At 44.0% G+C, this 16,525-nt stretch overlaps 1 protein-coding gene across 3 annotated transcripts; it reads right to left on the reverse strand.

The window, feature by feature from the left end:
• Nucleotides 1-10: 10 nt before the first annotated feature.
• Nucleotides 11-15,349, reverse strand: LOC123484403 (caprin-1-like). 3 transcript variants are annotated; one of them, XM_045214752.1, is made up of 19 exons: nucleotides 14,920-15,342; nucleotides 13,472-13,606; nucleotides 13,039-13,101; nucleotides 12,741-12,827; nucleotides 8,941-9,179; nucleotides 8,755-8,837; nucleotides 6,274-6,444; nucleotides 5,725-5,777; nucleotides 5,534-5,617; nucleotides 5,254-5,406; nucleotides 5,050-5,152; nucleotides 4,005-4,057; nucleotides 3,762-3,872; nucleotides 3,413-3,541; nucleotides 2,720-2,882; nucleotides 2,395-2,583; nucleotides 2,186-2,298; nucleotides 1,957-2,017; nucleotides 11-716 (listed from the first exon to the last, which is right to left on the reverse strand). In XM_045214752.1, the coding sequence occupies exons 2-19, from the start codon at nucleotides 13,604-13,606 to the stop codon at nucleotides 640-642; spliced, it is 2,067 nt and encodes a 688-aa protein (XP_045070687.1). In that variant the 5' UTR covers nucleotides 14,920-15,342; the 3' UTR covers nucleotides 11-639. The 3 variants fall into 3 exon arrangements, with proteins under 3 accessions (XP_045070687.1, XP_045070688.1, XP_045070689.1); XM_045214753.1 differs by having other exon boundaries at nucleotides 5,056-5,152; nucleotides 14,920-15,340; XM_045214754.1 differs by lacking the exon at nucleotides 3,413-3,541 and having other exon boundaries at nucleotides 14,920-15,349.
• Nucleotides 15,350-16,525: the final 1,176 nt, after the last annotated feature.

A 16,525-nucleotide genomic window follows, 5' to 3' on the forward strand; every position in this document is an offset into this window, starting at 1 on the left:
CAAACGCAAATTTACAGAACAGTGCATTTATTCAGTGCATCACTAACAGCTACCATATGGCCAGAGCAAAATGTACACACAGGAAATCTTAATTTTGGGTAAACAGTCCTTCAAATGCCTTTCTCTCAAATGCCTCAGTTGGCTAGACCAAAGTACTCTTAATGAGAAATCAGTCATTCAGTCAAACCTACAACCTGCTTAGACTGCACACCATTTGGACAGACCTTACTCCCAAACATGCCATGGAAATACAATGTACAGTACACACAATCTTCACATTGAGACTAAAACATTTCCTTGTGTGGTCTGACCTTAGTCAACATATTGTTTGGTATTTTATAACATGCTTCCAAAGCCTGTCACTAGCCCCAGCCATTGATTTGTAAATTATTGCCTATCGAGCAGAGACCCAAATAAACAGTCCAACAGCAAAGGCACACATGTTCCAGCTTGATCCGTTTAAGGCAATAGCATATGATTGTGAGAAAGCTAAAGATCTGACAGGAGTTAAGGGTGGCATGTATGGCTTCAGACCCAGGCCTCACCAAACCAAACTAGAGGTTGATATGGAGAGGAACAGTCATAAGGGGAGGGGTGGTCCAGGAGTGTTGAGGGTAGAAGAGTCGTTGGTATCCAAGACTAGTTGGCTTGATGTGCAGCCATTTGGGTCACCATCCCTCGGCTGGGCTTAAACAGTCCCCCCCGGCCTGCAACCGCTAAGCAGATAGAAAATAATCATAGTCAGCTGAGGCCAGCCCGTCACCCTTATTCTGGGTTAGGTCTGGGCATGGAGTAATCAAAAACGCTCATCCACATTCTTTGAAATTGCTAGTGTGCACCTGCCAAGGAAGAGATCTCTCAACTCTAATAGGGAGACAAAATGGACATTGACTGTTACGAGCAAGCTAATACACATTACAAAATGGAATCCTGAAAACAAGGGAAAGGTAATAGTTGCCTTCATGTCAATTCAGTTATATACACACAGTGGCAATATTCACTGCAAATCTAAAAACAGCTTTGAAAGCTTTTATCAAGGTCATGCAGAATAATAGTATGCATTTTGCCAGATGGAGCCAAAAGGGGGGGTACATTGTTGCCCTACGATTTACAAATAACACCACAGGTTTACTTTGAAACTCAGTGACATTTACGTTTCATGAATGTTTCCAAGCATGTTAACAGCCACCAATATAATATGTATGCTCCCACGACAAAATACAGACTACTTCCACCCATCACTGGAAGGCAGGGCACAGCAGGTGAGGGAGACAGAAGCAGAGAGAAGTCCTTTCAGCAAAGCATAACTAAAATCTTCCAGCCCACTCTTAACCCCAAGAGATAATGTCAGCACAGGCAGATAATGCTGCAGTAGCCCCACAGAGCAGCAGGGTTCAGGGACCAACGAAAAGAAACTAGCAGCAGACAGCAGGTTATACAACACATCTTTATTGAAACAGTCTCCCAAGGAGTAACATCGGCTTACAAAGAGGAGATGGTGGGAGAAGAAAAAAACAAGTAATGCTATGAAAACCAAAAGCACAGGGAAAAGTGGTTGACAGGGCTGGGCAGTGACAGAAAATATAAAAGATTCTCATGGATTGGACTGACAGTTGCAGGGTTTTTTTTTTTGCATTTATTTTGTACAAAAAATAAATTAATGAAATCTTTCAAGTTTACAGGAATATCTATTTGTTGGTTCGAACACAGACTTGCTGATAAATCTAAATGCTGTGGATTTCAGCTTTACATGTGTTAAAACAAAAGTATCTTAGACATACCAAAGCAGGCTTACTCTGAAAAGGAGGCCAGGAAAAACAAAAAGAGATGAGAAACAAAACAAAAAAGATTTCTAAAAGTGAGCTGGGGCAAACACATTCATCATATCTGAATGTTCAATGTGGCGTAAGTTGACAATCCTTTAAGCGCTTTAGGATCGCATCGCTTGAGCATTACCTCGAGAGCAACCCCGAGGTCCCTGGGCTGCTCCCCGCTTGTAGCCTGGCTGATATCCCTCCTGTAGAAACAACAGGTCATTCAGAAAGACTCTTATACACCATCTTCATGACAGCATCTGGGACAACAACTCACAGAATCCCTTTTATTTGGACTAACGCAACCTTAATGCAAGGGTCAAGTGTCTTCTAGTCACTAGGACCTAGTGGTTGGCTGTGTCCTCCCTTACCCGCTGATAGGTGCTGTTGGAGTAGTCCCGGGGAGCCGTGCTGAACTGGGCCTGTTGCCCATAACCATTGTTTGGAGTGTTCGAGAAGGGAGGGCGATAGCCATCATATCCTCCTGAGGAAGACAACCATTTAAAAACTGTTAACACCGTAATAAAATCACTCATGTATCAAAGTAGGTCCCTTACAATAAATCATCTGGATCTCATACCTCTGAAACCGTTAGAGGATCCTCGGTATCCATTGATCATGCCCCGGGGGTTCCTGGGGCCTCCGCGAGGCACGGCCCCCCTGCTGTTATAGAATGACTGGCCTTGCCGCCCAAAGCCTGGCCCCTGGGACGACTGCACCTGGTGGCCCGCTGCCGACGATATCACTTGGTCTTGGGTGTGGAAGCCTCCTACAACATTATAAGAGTCATTAACATTTGATCTTTCTGCTGATCATGCCCTTAGACCCAAGGTCTACTGCTCCTCAGACTCTGCTTGTCTAAGTCACATCCTCAGGCCCAACAGCCACCCCAGTCCCTCTCTCACCAGACTGTAGCGTGTCCTGCTGGATGTCAGGCTGCTCCACGGAGTGCTCCACGGAGTGCTCCGCCTGGCTGCTGAAGCCCTGGCCGTAGCTGCTGGGGAATTGGTTCTGCTTCAGACTGTCTGCTTCGTTAGTGGGGGGCACGGGGGCGTTGAGGTTGAACACCTGAAGGACACAATACAACCAGAGAAAAGCTTTCATTTAGAGGTGGCAGATGCCCATGCAGGAATCGCAGACAACAGCAAATCATCAGTAACTCAGACTTTAGTCTGATTATTGAGCATGCCGTACATACTGTTCAAGGTTCGCAAAATAAAGTTAATCAGCTTAAAGTTTATTAAAGCCTTATGTAGACATGGGGGTAGACAAGAGGAGCATTCTATTCTGCTCTGACAGAGTGGAGTGTGTGGGGGTGGGGGGAGGAAATAGGAGTGAAGCTTGGTTTTGAGAAATGTAGGCCAACACTGGAATTATACTTTTAATTCAGTTTTGATGTCCCAATCAGTTTTTTTATTATCCTTGCAAATAAATCTGGTATTACTGTTGTGTGATAGTGTGTGCTACTTCTATTCTCCCTGTCGTAAGACTTGTGCTACCATAGTTGTGTAATAAGTGATTCGAGTTAAGTGGGTTATATGCCGATTCTGTTCAAGTGACGCGTTGTCAGTTATAAGTCCTCCATTAACAAAGCCTACCGCTTGCATGGACTGGAATGGTGCTGCGTTGACATTGATGCCGCCGCTGTGGGGGGTGGAGACAGGCGGGAAGGCAGAGGGCAAGGAGGACTGGGCGGGGGACTGCTCAGACGACAGAGACGTCGAGGCCTGGTTTAGGGAGGGGGCGGGGCGTGGTGGGGAGACAGAGACGTCACATACTTCAATGGTTTTCACAGACACTTCAGGAAAAGCAGGTAGGATGAGTGCTAACCATCTCTCACACTGCCCAATAACAGCCAAGCACAGAGAAGCTCCACCACCCACACACACACAGCCAGGGGGGTAGAGGGTGGTGGAATAGAGGGCACCTTGGGGAGGGAGGGTTTACCTGGATGTGGTCGGTGCTGTCTGTCTGTGGCTGGGGCTCTGCTGTGTGGGAGGGCTGGTAGAGGGGTGGTGTGGAGGAGTAGGCATCAGGTGTGGGGGATACCATGGGAACCTGGGGAGGGAAGGGGGAGAATAAGGGAAGGTTCACATGGTACCCTTGCCCTTTAAATAAGTTTGCTCCTGTATTGAGTCTTGGGGACCACTACTATCAGAATTCTGTTCAAGTGTCATTATTGCCACTTACTTGTGTAGATTCAGGAATTGAGCTTGGTTGGGGAAGTCTGGATTCTGAATGAACTGCACACAAGATAAATATAAAATGGTTTGTCGGTAAAACAGTTTAGAGCAACTAAAATTGAACACTGACAAACCTCAAGAGTATATGAGCAGTACTACACTCACCAGCCAGTATATTAGGTACACCATCCCGTTCACGAAAATGGTTTTCTCCTACAGACAGTGAGTCACTTGGCCGTGGCTTGCTATATAAAGCAGGCAGACAGGCATCGAGGCATTCAGTTACTGTTCGATTGAACTTTAGAATGGGCAAAATGAGTGACCTAAGAGACAGAGCGGTATGATCGTCGATGCCAGGTGCGTCGGATCCAGTATCTCAGAAACAGCCACCCTCCAGATCTTTTCACACACAACAGTGTCTAGGGGTTACTGAGAATGGTGCGACAAACAAAATACACCTAGTCAGCGGCAGTCCTGTGGGTGAAAACAGCTCGTTGATGAGAGGTCGAAGGAGAATGGCAAGAACAAACAGGCAAATAACAGCGCAGTATAACAGTGGTGTGCAGAACGGCATCTCGGAATGAACAACTCGTCGATCCTTGTCACCGATGGGCTATTGCAGCAGAAGACCACACCGGGTTCCACTGTCAGCTAAAAACAAGAAGAAGCGGCTCCAGTGAGCACGCGATCACCAACACTGGACAATTAAGGAGTGGAAATACATCGCCTGTTCAGACGAATCCTGGTTCTTGTTGCATCATGCTGATGACAGCGTCAGGATTTGGCGTATGCAGCATGAGTCCAAGGACCCATCCAGCCTGGTGTGGGGACTGTTTTCCAGGCACACGTTAGGTCCCTTGATACCAATGTAGAATCCACGCCCCAAAGAATTCAGACTATTCTAGAGGCAAAGGAGGGGTACGACCCGGTACTAGATGGGTGTACCTAATAAACTGTCTATGAGTGTATATGTGAACATCTCTAGGAGGACTACAGCCTCTGAGTGGTGGTGTTGGTTTGAGGGGAGTTAAAACAGAATGTGATGTACTAACACTGACCCATCTGCTGCAGGTCCACGCTCTGCGCAGGCTTCATGGGCTGGGCCAACACGATGGCTGGGTCCAGGGCATGGCCATCAAATTCCAACATGGAGTCCTGTGGGAGGAAGCACATGGGTCAGCATGAACAAGTGACCAAACAGGATCCAATAAGGCACCCAGTTCAGGACCATAGGGGGCTGTTGGAAGGATCATCACCTGCATGAAGTTATAGGTTCCCTGCATCTGGGCCATGAGGTCCTGTACGACCTGCTTCCTGACCACGGGGTCAGGCGTGTGGGAGACTGGGTTCACAGTGTGGGGCTCGGGGGCCATCTGGGGAGGAGGCTGGTGCTGGAGGGCGTTGACCACCTAAAGACACAGGGACAGATTTAAACCCAGCTGATGACATCATTGGGCCATGGAGTTACTTGATGAACCCTAAAGGATTATGTGTGAGACTGTGACAAATGACATGAGGTGTAGACATGCAACATACCTGGGCCTCTGCCGTCCACTCCTCTACTTGGTCGTTGCCAGTCCTGCTGTATGTGGTTTCTGGAATGAACTGTCTGTTTACAAACTACACAAATAAACATGAGATCACTTGATTAGATTCCAATAGGCAAGGTAAACCAGAGAGTTCTGAACTTTACAGCAGTCAAGAGTCAGGGTAGAGATTGAATTCACCTCTGTGGCTTCTACTTCAACGGCCTCTGTGTATTCTTCAGTAACTGTTTCTTCTGTAAAAAGAATACGCTCTGATTAATATCCACTCATCCAGGTCCACACACTCAGACCAATCGTAACATGAGTTCCCCTCAGGTGATGGTAATCTGTTAACCCAGAAGTAAAACCTCACGTAATTTGGTCAGCTGCGTGATTAAAGTCTGTCTTCATACGTATTAGAAATTGAGAGTTACAGCAAAAACAAAGTCTCCACCCTCGCAAAAGGAAACTCTCAGCCAAAGCGCTCAAGGCGAAGCAGTTTAAGCACCGCCTTCGCCCAATCCTGATACATTTTACATTTTAGTCATTTAGCAGACGCTCTTATCCAGAACGACTTACAGTTAGTGAGTGCATACATTTTTCATACTGATACTTCCAAATAGCCAGTGACAAAAACCTAAAAAACGGAACTAATGCTGCTCGAATGTCACGCATTCCATTCAGTCCTGGCAGATTCTCTCAGTCTACACACAGAATCTGCCAACGGGAGATTATGGTGATGGTGGATACCTGGTTCTGCAGGCTGCTCCCCGCTCCCAGACGACTCATGCGCCACAGACTGCTCCTCCTCTTCTTCTTCCACCACCTCTTCCTCCTCACACACTCCATTCTGATGCGTTTGTGCTCTGTCAAAATAGCCACTCAGCAGCACCTTGTTCAGGGTCTCCTTCAGTGCCTTGTCTATAGGAAAGTGGCAGATCATATTCAGAAGGTATTAGAAAGGTCTTGATAAAGCATAAAATGTACCACTGTTTAGTGGTCCCAATCCATAACAGAAACGTTTGGGTTGTGCTACGAAGCACTCAAGAGTTAGTCAATAGGCCGGGTCTATGTTTGGTATAATCACAGCTGTGACCCATTCCACAGCACCGTGCCAGGCCTGGCCAAGATCCACTGCTCGAAGCACTTTAATAACCCTCAAGTATTCATAATCCACAATGCCATATGATCCACCGCAAAGTTGTCTCTGGAACCTGGGAGGTGGATGCTCAGTGTTTGTGGAATGACAGGTGTCCTGTGTCTGGGCTGGCACTACCCCTCAAAGCCCACTGGCCTCACCCCAACCACCCAGAAAAGAGCTTCCCCTTATACATGTTCTGCTAACATGGCCTGCACATCCAGCATGCCCTTTGTGCTCCAAGGGGCTGGGTGATGGATGGGCTTTAGTCATAACGCTGCTCCCAGTTAAGCCAGCTCAGCTAACCTTGCTTCCAAGCTATTTTTCCCCCTCAAATCTAAGATAAGCCCCAAGATACTCCGTATACATATGGGGATGTGGGTAACTAATTAAACAAGCCAAAGCCTACAGTTGAAGTAGGAAGTTTACATACACCTTAGCCAAATACATTTAAACTCATTTTTTTCACAATTCCTGACATTTAATCCTAGTAAAAATTCCCTGTCTTAGGTCAGTTAGGATCACCACTTTATTTTAAGAATGTGAAATGTCAGAATAATAGTAGAGAGAATGATTTATTTCAGCTTTCATTTCATTCATCACATTCCCAGTGTACATACACTCAATTAGTATTTGGTAGCATTGCCTTTAAATTGTTTAACTTGGGTCAAACGTTTTGGGTAGCCTTCCACAAGCTTCCCACAATAAGTTGGGTGAATTTTGGCCCATTCCTCCTGACAGAGCTGGTGTAACTGAGTCAAGATTGTAGGCCTCCTTGCTCGCACACGCTTTTTCAGTTCTGCCCACAAATGTTCTATAGGATTGAGGTCAGGGCTTTGTGATGGCCACTCCAATACCTTGACTTTGTTGTCCTTAAGCCATTTTGCTACAACTTTGGAAGTATGCTTGGGGTCATTGTCCATTTGGAAGACCCATTTGCGAGCAAGCTTTAACTTCCTGACTGATGTCTTAAGATGTTGCTTCAATATATCCACATCATTTTCCTTCCTCATGATGCCATCTATTTTGTGAAGTGCACCAGACCCTCCTGCAGCAAAGCACCCCCACAGCATGATACTGCCACCCCAGTGCTTCACGGTTGGGATGGTGTTCTTCGGCTTGCAAGCAACCCCTTTTTTCCTCAAAACATAACGATGGTCATTATGGCCAAACAGTTCTATTTTTGTTTCATCAGACCAGAGGACATTTCTCCAAAAAGTACGATCTTTGTCCCCATGCGCAGTTGCAAACCGTAGTCTGGCTTTTTTTATGGCAGTTTTGGAGCAGTGGCTTCTTCCTTGCTGAGCGGCCTTTCAGGTTATGTCGATATAGGACTCGTTTTGCTGTGGATATAGATACTTTTGTACCCGTTTCCTCCAGCATCTTCACAAGGTCCTTTACTGTTGTTCTGGGATTGATTTGCACTTTTCGCACCAAAGTACGTTCATCTCTAGGAGACGTAACGTGTCTCCTTCCTGAGCGGTATGACTGCTGCGTGGTCCCATGGTGTTTATACTTGCGTGCTATAGTTTGTACAGATGAACGTGGTACCTTCAGGCATTTGGAAATTGCTCCCAAGGATGAACCAGACTTGTGGAGGTAACCAATAATTTTTCTGAGGTCTTGGCTGATTTATTTTGATTTCCCCATGATGTCAAGCAAAGAGGCACTGAGTTTCAAGGTAGGCCTCGAAATACATCCACAGGTACACCTCCAATTGACTCAAATGATGTCAAATTAGCCTATCAAAAGCTTCTAAAGCCATGACATCATTTTCTGGAATTTTCCAAGCTGTTTAAAGGCACAGTCAACTTAGTGTATGTAAACTTCTGACCCACTGGAATTGTAATACAGTGAATTATAAGTGAAATGATCTGTCTGGAAATAATTATTGGAAATATTACTTGTGTCATGCACAAAGTAGATGTCCTAACCGACTTGCCAAAACTATCGTTTGTTAACAAGAAATGTGTGGATTGGTTGAAAAACTAGTTTTAATGACTCCAACCTAAGTGTATGTAAACTTCCGACTTCAACTGTACATGTACAGAGTAAATACATTGAGAGCTACTTCAAAAGTGTTAGAAACATACATGTGGTTCCTGCCACAGCCTGGTCTCTGCACTCTAGCAGTTCCCATAGGTGTAGGGAGGCCTCCTCATACTGGTCAGTCAACCTAGAGAACAGGGAAGGACATTAACAACATGCCTTCCATTATATTACGTCACTCGTTCGTCATTTACCACGAAAGTTAAAAAGAAACAAAAAAAGGTTTGTACCTGACGTCATGGTCCCGTTCAGGGCCCACCAGCTTGTAGAAATTGTCCAGTGCGGTGAGGTCAGCATCGGTGAGCAGGGGGGAGCCTGCGGCGGGCTGTTTCAGGTCCTGCCTCGTCTGCTCGTCCCCCAGCCGGTCCAGCAGGAACTGCAGCTCCAGAACAGTCTTCAGCCGCCTCTGCTCCGTCTCCTCCCGCTGCAGCTGCTCCCTCCGGGCAGACTTCTTCACTGCCTTTTGGATCTGCAAGGAAACAGGGAAGAAGTTGTGTCGCTGCACTATGGCCACAGTGACTGAGAAACAGCAACTAATAAATACAGTGAGTGTGGTCATAGTAACCAGAATGAAAAGGATTGTTGACCACCTACAGTTGAAGTCGGAAGTTTACATACACTTATAGGTTGGAGTCATTAAAACTTGTTTTTCAACCACTCCACAAATTTCTTGTTAACAAACTATAGTTTTGGCAAGTCGGTTAGGACATCTACTTTGTGCATGACACAAGTAATATTTCCAATAATTATTTCCAGACAGATCATTTCACTTATAATTCACTGTATTACAATTCCAGTGGGTCAGAAGTTTACATACACTAAGTTGACTGTGCCTTTAAACAGCTTGGAAAATTCCAGAAAATGATGTCATGGCTTTAGAAGCTTTTGATAGGCTAATTGACATCATTTGAGTCAATTGGAGGTGTACCTGTGGATGTATGTCAAGGCCTACCTTCAAACTCAGTGCCTCTTTGCTTGACATCATGGGAAAATCAAAAGAAATCAGTCAAGACCTCAGAAAAAAAATTGTAGACCTCCACAAGTCTGGTTCATCCTTGGGAGCAATTTCCAAACGCCTGCAGGTACCACGTTCATCTGTACAAACAATAGTACGCAAGTATAAACACCATGGGACCATGCAGCCGTCATCCTGCTCAGGAAGGAGACACGTTGCGTCTCCTAGAGATGAACGTAATTTGATGCGAAAAGTGCAAATCAATCCCAGAAGAACAGCAAAGGACCTTGTGAAGATGCTGGAGGAAACAGGTACAAAAGTATCTATATCCACAGTAAAACGAGTCCTATATCGACATAACCTGAAAGGCCGCTCAGCAAGGAAGAAGCCACTGCTCCAAAACTGCCATAAAAAAGCCAGACTACGGTTTGCAACTGCACATGGGAACAAAGATCGTACTTTTTGGAGAAATGTCCTCTGGTCTGATGAAACAAAAATAGAACTGTTTGGCCATAATGACCATCGTTATGTTTGGAGGAAAAAGGGGGTTGCTTGCAAGCCGAAGAACACCATCCCAACCGTGAAGCACAGGGGTGGCAGCATCATGCTGTGGGGGTGCTTTGCTGCAGGAGGGTCTGGTGCACTTCACAAAATAGATGGCATTATGAGGAAGGAAGATTATGTGGATATATTGAAGCAACATCTCAAGACATCAGTCAGGAAGTGAAAGCTTGGTTGCAAATGGGTCTTCCAAATGGACAATGACCCCAAGCATACTTCCAAAGTTGTGGCAAAATGGCTTAAGGACAACAAAGTCAAGGTATTGGAGTGGCCATCACAAAGCCCTGACCTCAAGCCTATAGAAAATGTGTGGGCAGAACTGAAAAGGCGTGTGGGAGCAAGGAGGCCTACAAACCTGACTCAGTTACACCAGCTCTGTCAGGAGGAATGGGCCATAATTCACCCAACTTATTGTGGGAAGCTTGTGGAAGGCTACCCGAAACATTTGACCCAAGTTAAACAATTTAAAGGCAATGCTACCAAATACTAATTGAGTGTATGTAAACTTCTGACCCACTGGGAATGTGATGAAATAAATCACTCTACTATTATTCTGACATTTCACATTCTTAAAATAAAGTGGTGATCCTAAATGACCTAAAACAGGGAATTATTACTAGGATTAAATGTCAGGAATTGTGAAAAAACTGAGTTTAAATGTATTTGGCTAAGGTGTATGTAAACTTCCGACTTCAACTGTACAGTGAGGGAAAAAAGTATTTGATCTCCTGTTTATTTGAACAGTGAGAGACAGAATAACAACAGAAAAAATCCAGAAAAACACATGTCAAAAATGTTATAAATTGATTTGCAATTTAATGAGGGAAATAAGTATTTGACCCCTCTGCAAAACAACTTGGTGGCAAAACCCTTGTTGGCAATCACAGAGGTCAGACGTTTCTTGTAGTTGGCCACCAGGTTTGCACACATCTCAGGAGGGATTTTGTCCCACTCCTCTTTGCAGAGCTTCTCCAAGTCATTAAGGTTTTGAGGCTGACGTTTGGCAACTCGAACCTTCAGCTCCCTCCACAGATTTTCTATGGGATTAAGGTCTGGAGACTGGCTAGGCCACTCCAGGACCTTAATGTGCTTTTTCTTGAGCCACTCCTTTGTTGCCTTGGCCGTTTTCAATGCCCATTTTCAATGCCCTGGCTGAGGGAAGAAGGTTCTCACCCAAGATTTGACGGTACATGGCCCGTCCATCGTCCCTTTGATGCGGTGAAGTTGTCCTGTCCCCTTAGCAGAAAAACACCACCAAAGCATAATGTTTCCACCTCCATGTTTGACGGTGGGGATGGTGTTCTTGGGGTCATAGGCAGCATTCCTCCTCCTTCAAACACGGAGAGTTGAGTTGATGCCAAAGAGCTCGATTTTGGTCTCATCTGACCACAACACTTTCACCCAGTTCTCCTCTGAATCATTCAGATGTTCATTGGCAAACTTCAGACGGCCCTGTATGTGCTTTCTTGAGCAGGGGGACCTTGCGGGCGCTGCAGGATTTCAGTCCTTCACGGCATAGTGTGTTACCAATTGTTTTCTTGGTGACCATGGTCCCAGCTGCCTTGAGATCATTGACAAGATCCTCCCATGTAGTTCTGGGCTGATTCCTCACCGTTCTCATGATCATTGTAACTCCACGAGGTGAGATCTTGCATGGAGCCCCAGGCCGAGGGAGATTGACAGTTCTTTTGTGTTTCTTCCATTTGCGAATAATCGCACCAACTGTTGTCACCTTCTCACCAAGCTGCTTGGCGATGGTCTTGTAGCCCATTCCAGCCTTGTGTAGGTCTACAATCTTGTCCCTGACATCCTTGGAGAGCTCTTTGGTCTTGGCCATGGTGGAGAGTTTGGAATCTGATTGATTGATTGCTTCTGTGGACAGGTGTCTTTTATACAGGTAACAAACTGAGATTAGGAGCACTCCCTTTAAGAGTGTGCTCCTAATCTCAGCTCGTTACCTGTATAAAAGACACCTGGGAGCCAGAAATCTTTCTGATTGAGAGGGTCAAATACTAATTTCCCTCATTAAAATGCAAATCAATTTATAACATTTTTGACATGCGTTTTTCTGGATTTTTTTGATGTTATTCTTAATATAATAATAATATGCCATTTAGCGCTTTTATCCAAAGCGACTTACAGTCATGCGTGCATAATTTTTTTGTGTATGGGTGGTCCCGGGATCGAACACACCTTGGCGTTACAAGCGGTGAGCACTACAAGACCACATTCTGTCTCTCACTGTTCAAATAAACCTACCATTAAAATTATAGACTGATCATTTCTTTGTCAGTGGGCAAATGTACAAAATCAGCAGGGGATCAAATACTTTTTTCCCCTCACTGTATATTTATTAATTCCATTATTTTACTTTTAGATGTGTATTAAAGGATACTACTGCACTGTTGGAGCTGGGAACACAAGCATTTCGCTACACCCGCAATAACATCTGCTAAAAATGTGTATGTGACCAATAAAATTGGATTTGATTTGAAACCTTGAGACTGAACTCACCTCTTGCCCCAAAGACAGGAAGCTCTTCTGCAACTCCCGAGCAAAATCCAGGTTGTTGGTCACTTCCTGGAACTTAGTCAAGGCATCCTACAGATGAGACGAGACAAGAGAGGGAATGAACATTAAATATGTTTTGCTATCTGTGTCACAGATCAAAACAACAAACACCAAAGTATAGAAACAATGGAAAGCTCAAGAATGAAAGATTATAGTACATATGCAACAGGTTAAACAATCAAGTTCACAATTGAAGTTCCCTGAGCTAACATCAACCCAGACCACAGTGTCTTGTACATACCAGCTGATCCTGGTTCAACAGTTCTCCTTTATTCTTCTTGGCCTGGTAGTCATCCAGCTTGCCCTATAAAAATATGGCACATTTAATAAGGGTTACAAAAAAGGTCTGCTGAGATTCTTTCAGCAGAAATATACCAACTTTGGTTTACCTGGGTATATACCATCTATTAAGTGATGCGACTCTAACGCCAAATAAGTCACAGGTTAATGATTGATTACACCAACTAAATTTGTCTGTAGCCTTAATTTTAATTACCAACTTTGAGAAAGTCAATGCAGGGTCATAAAGCAGACAATCTTCCCAGACAAGAGAGACATCCAGAATTGTTCCTCAGTTGCAGTTGATCTCAAGCAATGACTAAGCATGAAACAATCTATGCTTTTTGGGAGGTATCTGAAAGCATGCTTGGATGAAAAAAAGGAAACATTGTTACCTTTTTCTTTTCCATGTTGCGGACCTTCTTGTCGATCACCTGCAGGACCTGCTTCATGGCCTCAGACTGGGTCCCAGAACCCAACTCTGGGCTGGAGGACTGAAAAGCATTGTTGCCAACTGTTGCTGAAGGCATCTGATGAGAAGACAGAACATTATTTGTAGTAGTCATTATTAGTGAAGGCTAAATAACACTGAGCCTGTAATTGAATACAATAAAGGTTAAAATATGTTGATGATTAAAACATGGTGCTGTAAACAACAAAGGCCTCATCTGAACAATAGCATTACATTGTTGACCACATAAGGGGTCAGACAACAGGCATTTTAATATACAAAAAAAGATCAAGCATAGGGTACTACCTATTCATGTTCCTTGACGAAAAACTAAGAGACCTATGAATCTGGGGGCGGCAGGTAGCTTAGTGGGTAAGATACCTATGAATCTGGGGCGGCAGGTAGCTTAGTGGGTAAGAGCGTTGTGCCAGTAACCGAAAGGTCGCTGGTTCTAATCCCCGAGCCGACTATGTGAAAAATCTGTCGATGTGCCCTTAAGAAAGGCACTTAACCCAATTGCTCCTGTAAGTCGCTCTGGTTAAGAGCGTGTGCTAAATGATGTAAAATGTAAATGTAAAAATGAATCAATTTGGATATTGTGTCGCTTTGCAGTAAGATTTGTCAACCGCTAACGTTCGCAAACTCTCAAGACAAGTATAATTCAATAACTAGTACCTAGCTAGGTTACGTTAGTATTCCCTGATTTTTTGCTATTAGCCAATTAAGAAACTGAAGCCGACGAGGCACAGAAAAGGGAAAACGGGGATAAATTGCAAGTCCTTTGTGAGTCGAGGGACTGTCAGCTGGGCATTGTCCATTGAACAGCATAAACGTTACCTGCCTAACGTTAGCTAACTACGCTACTCATCTTCCATCAACATCAAATAAATAACTAATTCCGACAAAACAATTATTGATGCAGCTAGCTACATATCGTCACAAGTATAACATTTATGCCATTTGAAAACAGATGGTCATCAAATTAGGCTTAAACTTGAATCCCATCCCACAACAACCCCCACACGGCTGCATGGCTAGTTTAGCAACATTTAGCTATCTAGCTAATGTTAGCTAGTTCATTTTCTCCTCGCATTGTTACCGAGACCGGCGTTAGCTAGCTGGCTACGCGAATCACTTAGATGCGAGGTAGAAATCGATAGCTGAATAACGCGATTCGAAAAATATGATTAACTACATTTATTTGAACGACAGCCATCACACTATTTTGTTGAAATGTACCTTGCTAATGTGAACACTGAACTTGGATTCCGTTTAATCGATTGGATGACTGGACAATGCTAGCTAGAGAGACGACTTTTGAGAGGCTAGCCTAGCTCGCTAACTTCGCTAGCAAAATTATTTCTGAATTTGATGCTGACAACATTCACTTACCTTTAGGCTATCTGTCTTGGTTCGTCGTCTGACGTTTGTAGTTTTAGCTCTATATATTTCGTGTAACTTGTATGTTATTTTGTCTCGACAATGGTGTTCCGCCTCGCCGGCCTCACCGACAACTATACACTATACTGCTGGCTGGCTGCACAGATGCTAACGAGACACGAGAACAGGGTCAGATGGCTGCAAGGCCCGGTTGGTAGTCCTAGAATTGCCTGAGTTCATCTTGGGATACTGAACAGATTTAACTAGAATAATTCCTCAACAACATTGCAATTAAATTGCAGACCAATTATTATGGAAGCAGTTGCATTTGACAGCTTTAGGTAAGCATTTTTATGCAAGGCAAGTTGTCAATTTGTATTGTATTCCAAGCCATTTACTGAATCCCAACTTTATTTAAGCTTTTCTCCTCTGCTTTGAAAAGTACCATAGATTATCCTTTGCAAGTCTATAGAACGATTACGTTTAAATAATATCACAGTTTCTAAACCCAGAGGCTCAACATCGCGAGACTCCCGCGGACGCTTGTGAAACAGGCCAGGGTTTGGGGTTTGAGAAGTCAGTCAATGAGAGAAGTTAAAAAATCTTCCTTAGTTGTTAATTTTATCGAAATCTAAAGGTACAACCTAGATTCGAGCCAATGTCGTAAGTTGTTGAACATGTTATTACTCCAACCCCGTGAAAGTGACAAACTGACACGTTCAAAAAAATTTTTTTAACAACTTTATATCGAAGGAGTGCCTTTGATGGCTTGCACATGCGCAGTTTGGCGCGAGACGAATTTTAGACCCCATTACGTACGTGTTTCCATGCATTAGTTTAGTTGATAAACGTCGCCATAACATCGCCTACAAATGTGATCGGTGATTTCTATTGGAGAAGCAGTGTAAGCCTATCTTCATACTGTACTAACATTGATAATATTGTTCTCTAATAGTCTACAAATATTTTATTAACCACAGGTGCCTGTTAATCATTAAGTGATTAAGTGCAGTAGGTTTAAATCAAATCAAATTGTATTTGTCACATGCTCCGAATACAACAGGTAGACTTAACCATGAAACGCTTGCTTATGAGCCCTTCCCAATGCAGCAGTTAAAAAATTATAATAATAAAATGAAAAATGGTAACACAAGAGGGATAACTACATAAGAATGGAGCTACAGTGCATTCGGAAAGTTTTCAGAACCCTTGACTTTTTCCACATTTTGTTAAGTGACAGCCTTATACTAAAATTGATTAAATTGTTTTTTCCCCCTCATCAATCTACACACAATACCCCATAATGACAAAGCAAAAACAGGTTTTTATACATTTTTGCAAATGTATAAAAAAAAAAAAGGGAAATTACATTTGCATAAGTATTCAGACCCTTTACTCAGTACTTTGTTGAAGCACCTTTGGCAGCGATTACAGCCTTGAGTCTTCTTAGTTATGACACTACAAGCTTGGCACACCTGTATTTGGGGAGTTTCTCCCATTCTTCTCTGCAGATCCTCTCAAGCTCTGTCAGGTTGTATGGGGAACGTCGCTGCGCAGCTATTTTCAGGTCTCTCCAGAGATGTTCGATCGAGTTCGAGTCCGGGCTCTGGCTGGGCCA

This window comes from Coregonus clupeaformis, unplaced genomic scaffold (assembly GCF_020615455.1).
Source record: "Coregonus clupeaformis isolate EN_2021a unplaced genomic scaffold, ASM2061545v1 scaf0304, whole genome shotgun sequence".
In the NCBI taxonomy this organism is placed as follows: domain Eukaryota; kingdom Metazoa; phylum Chordata; class Actinopteri; order Salmoniformes; family Salmonidae; genus Coregonus; species Coregonus clupeaformis.

What these genes read in the sequence shown, in the direction of transcription:
- LOC123484403 (XM_045214752.1), bottom strand. Translation starts at nt 13,606, where the DNA reads ATGCCTTCAGCAACAGTTGGCAACAATGCTTTTCAGTCCTCCAGCCCA. An exon ending in TCCTGTCTTTGGGGCAAGAG is followed by an intron (nt 9,180 to 12,740) that starts GTGAGTTCAGTC and finishes GTTTCCTTGCAG; the next exon opens with ATCCAAAAGGCAGTGAAGAA. An exon ending in GGAGCAGCCTGCAGAACCAG is followed by an intron (nt 5,778 to 6,273) that starts GTATCCACCATC and finishes TTCTTTTTACAG; the next exon opens with AAGAAACAGTTACTGAAGAA.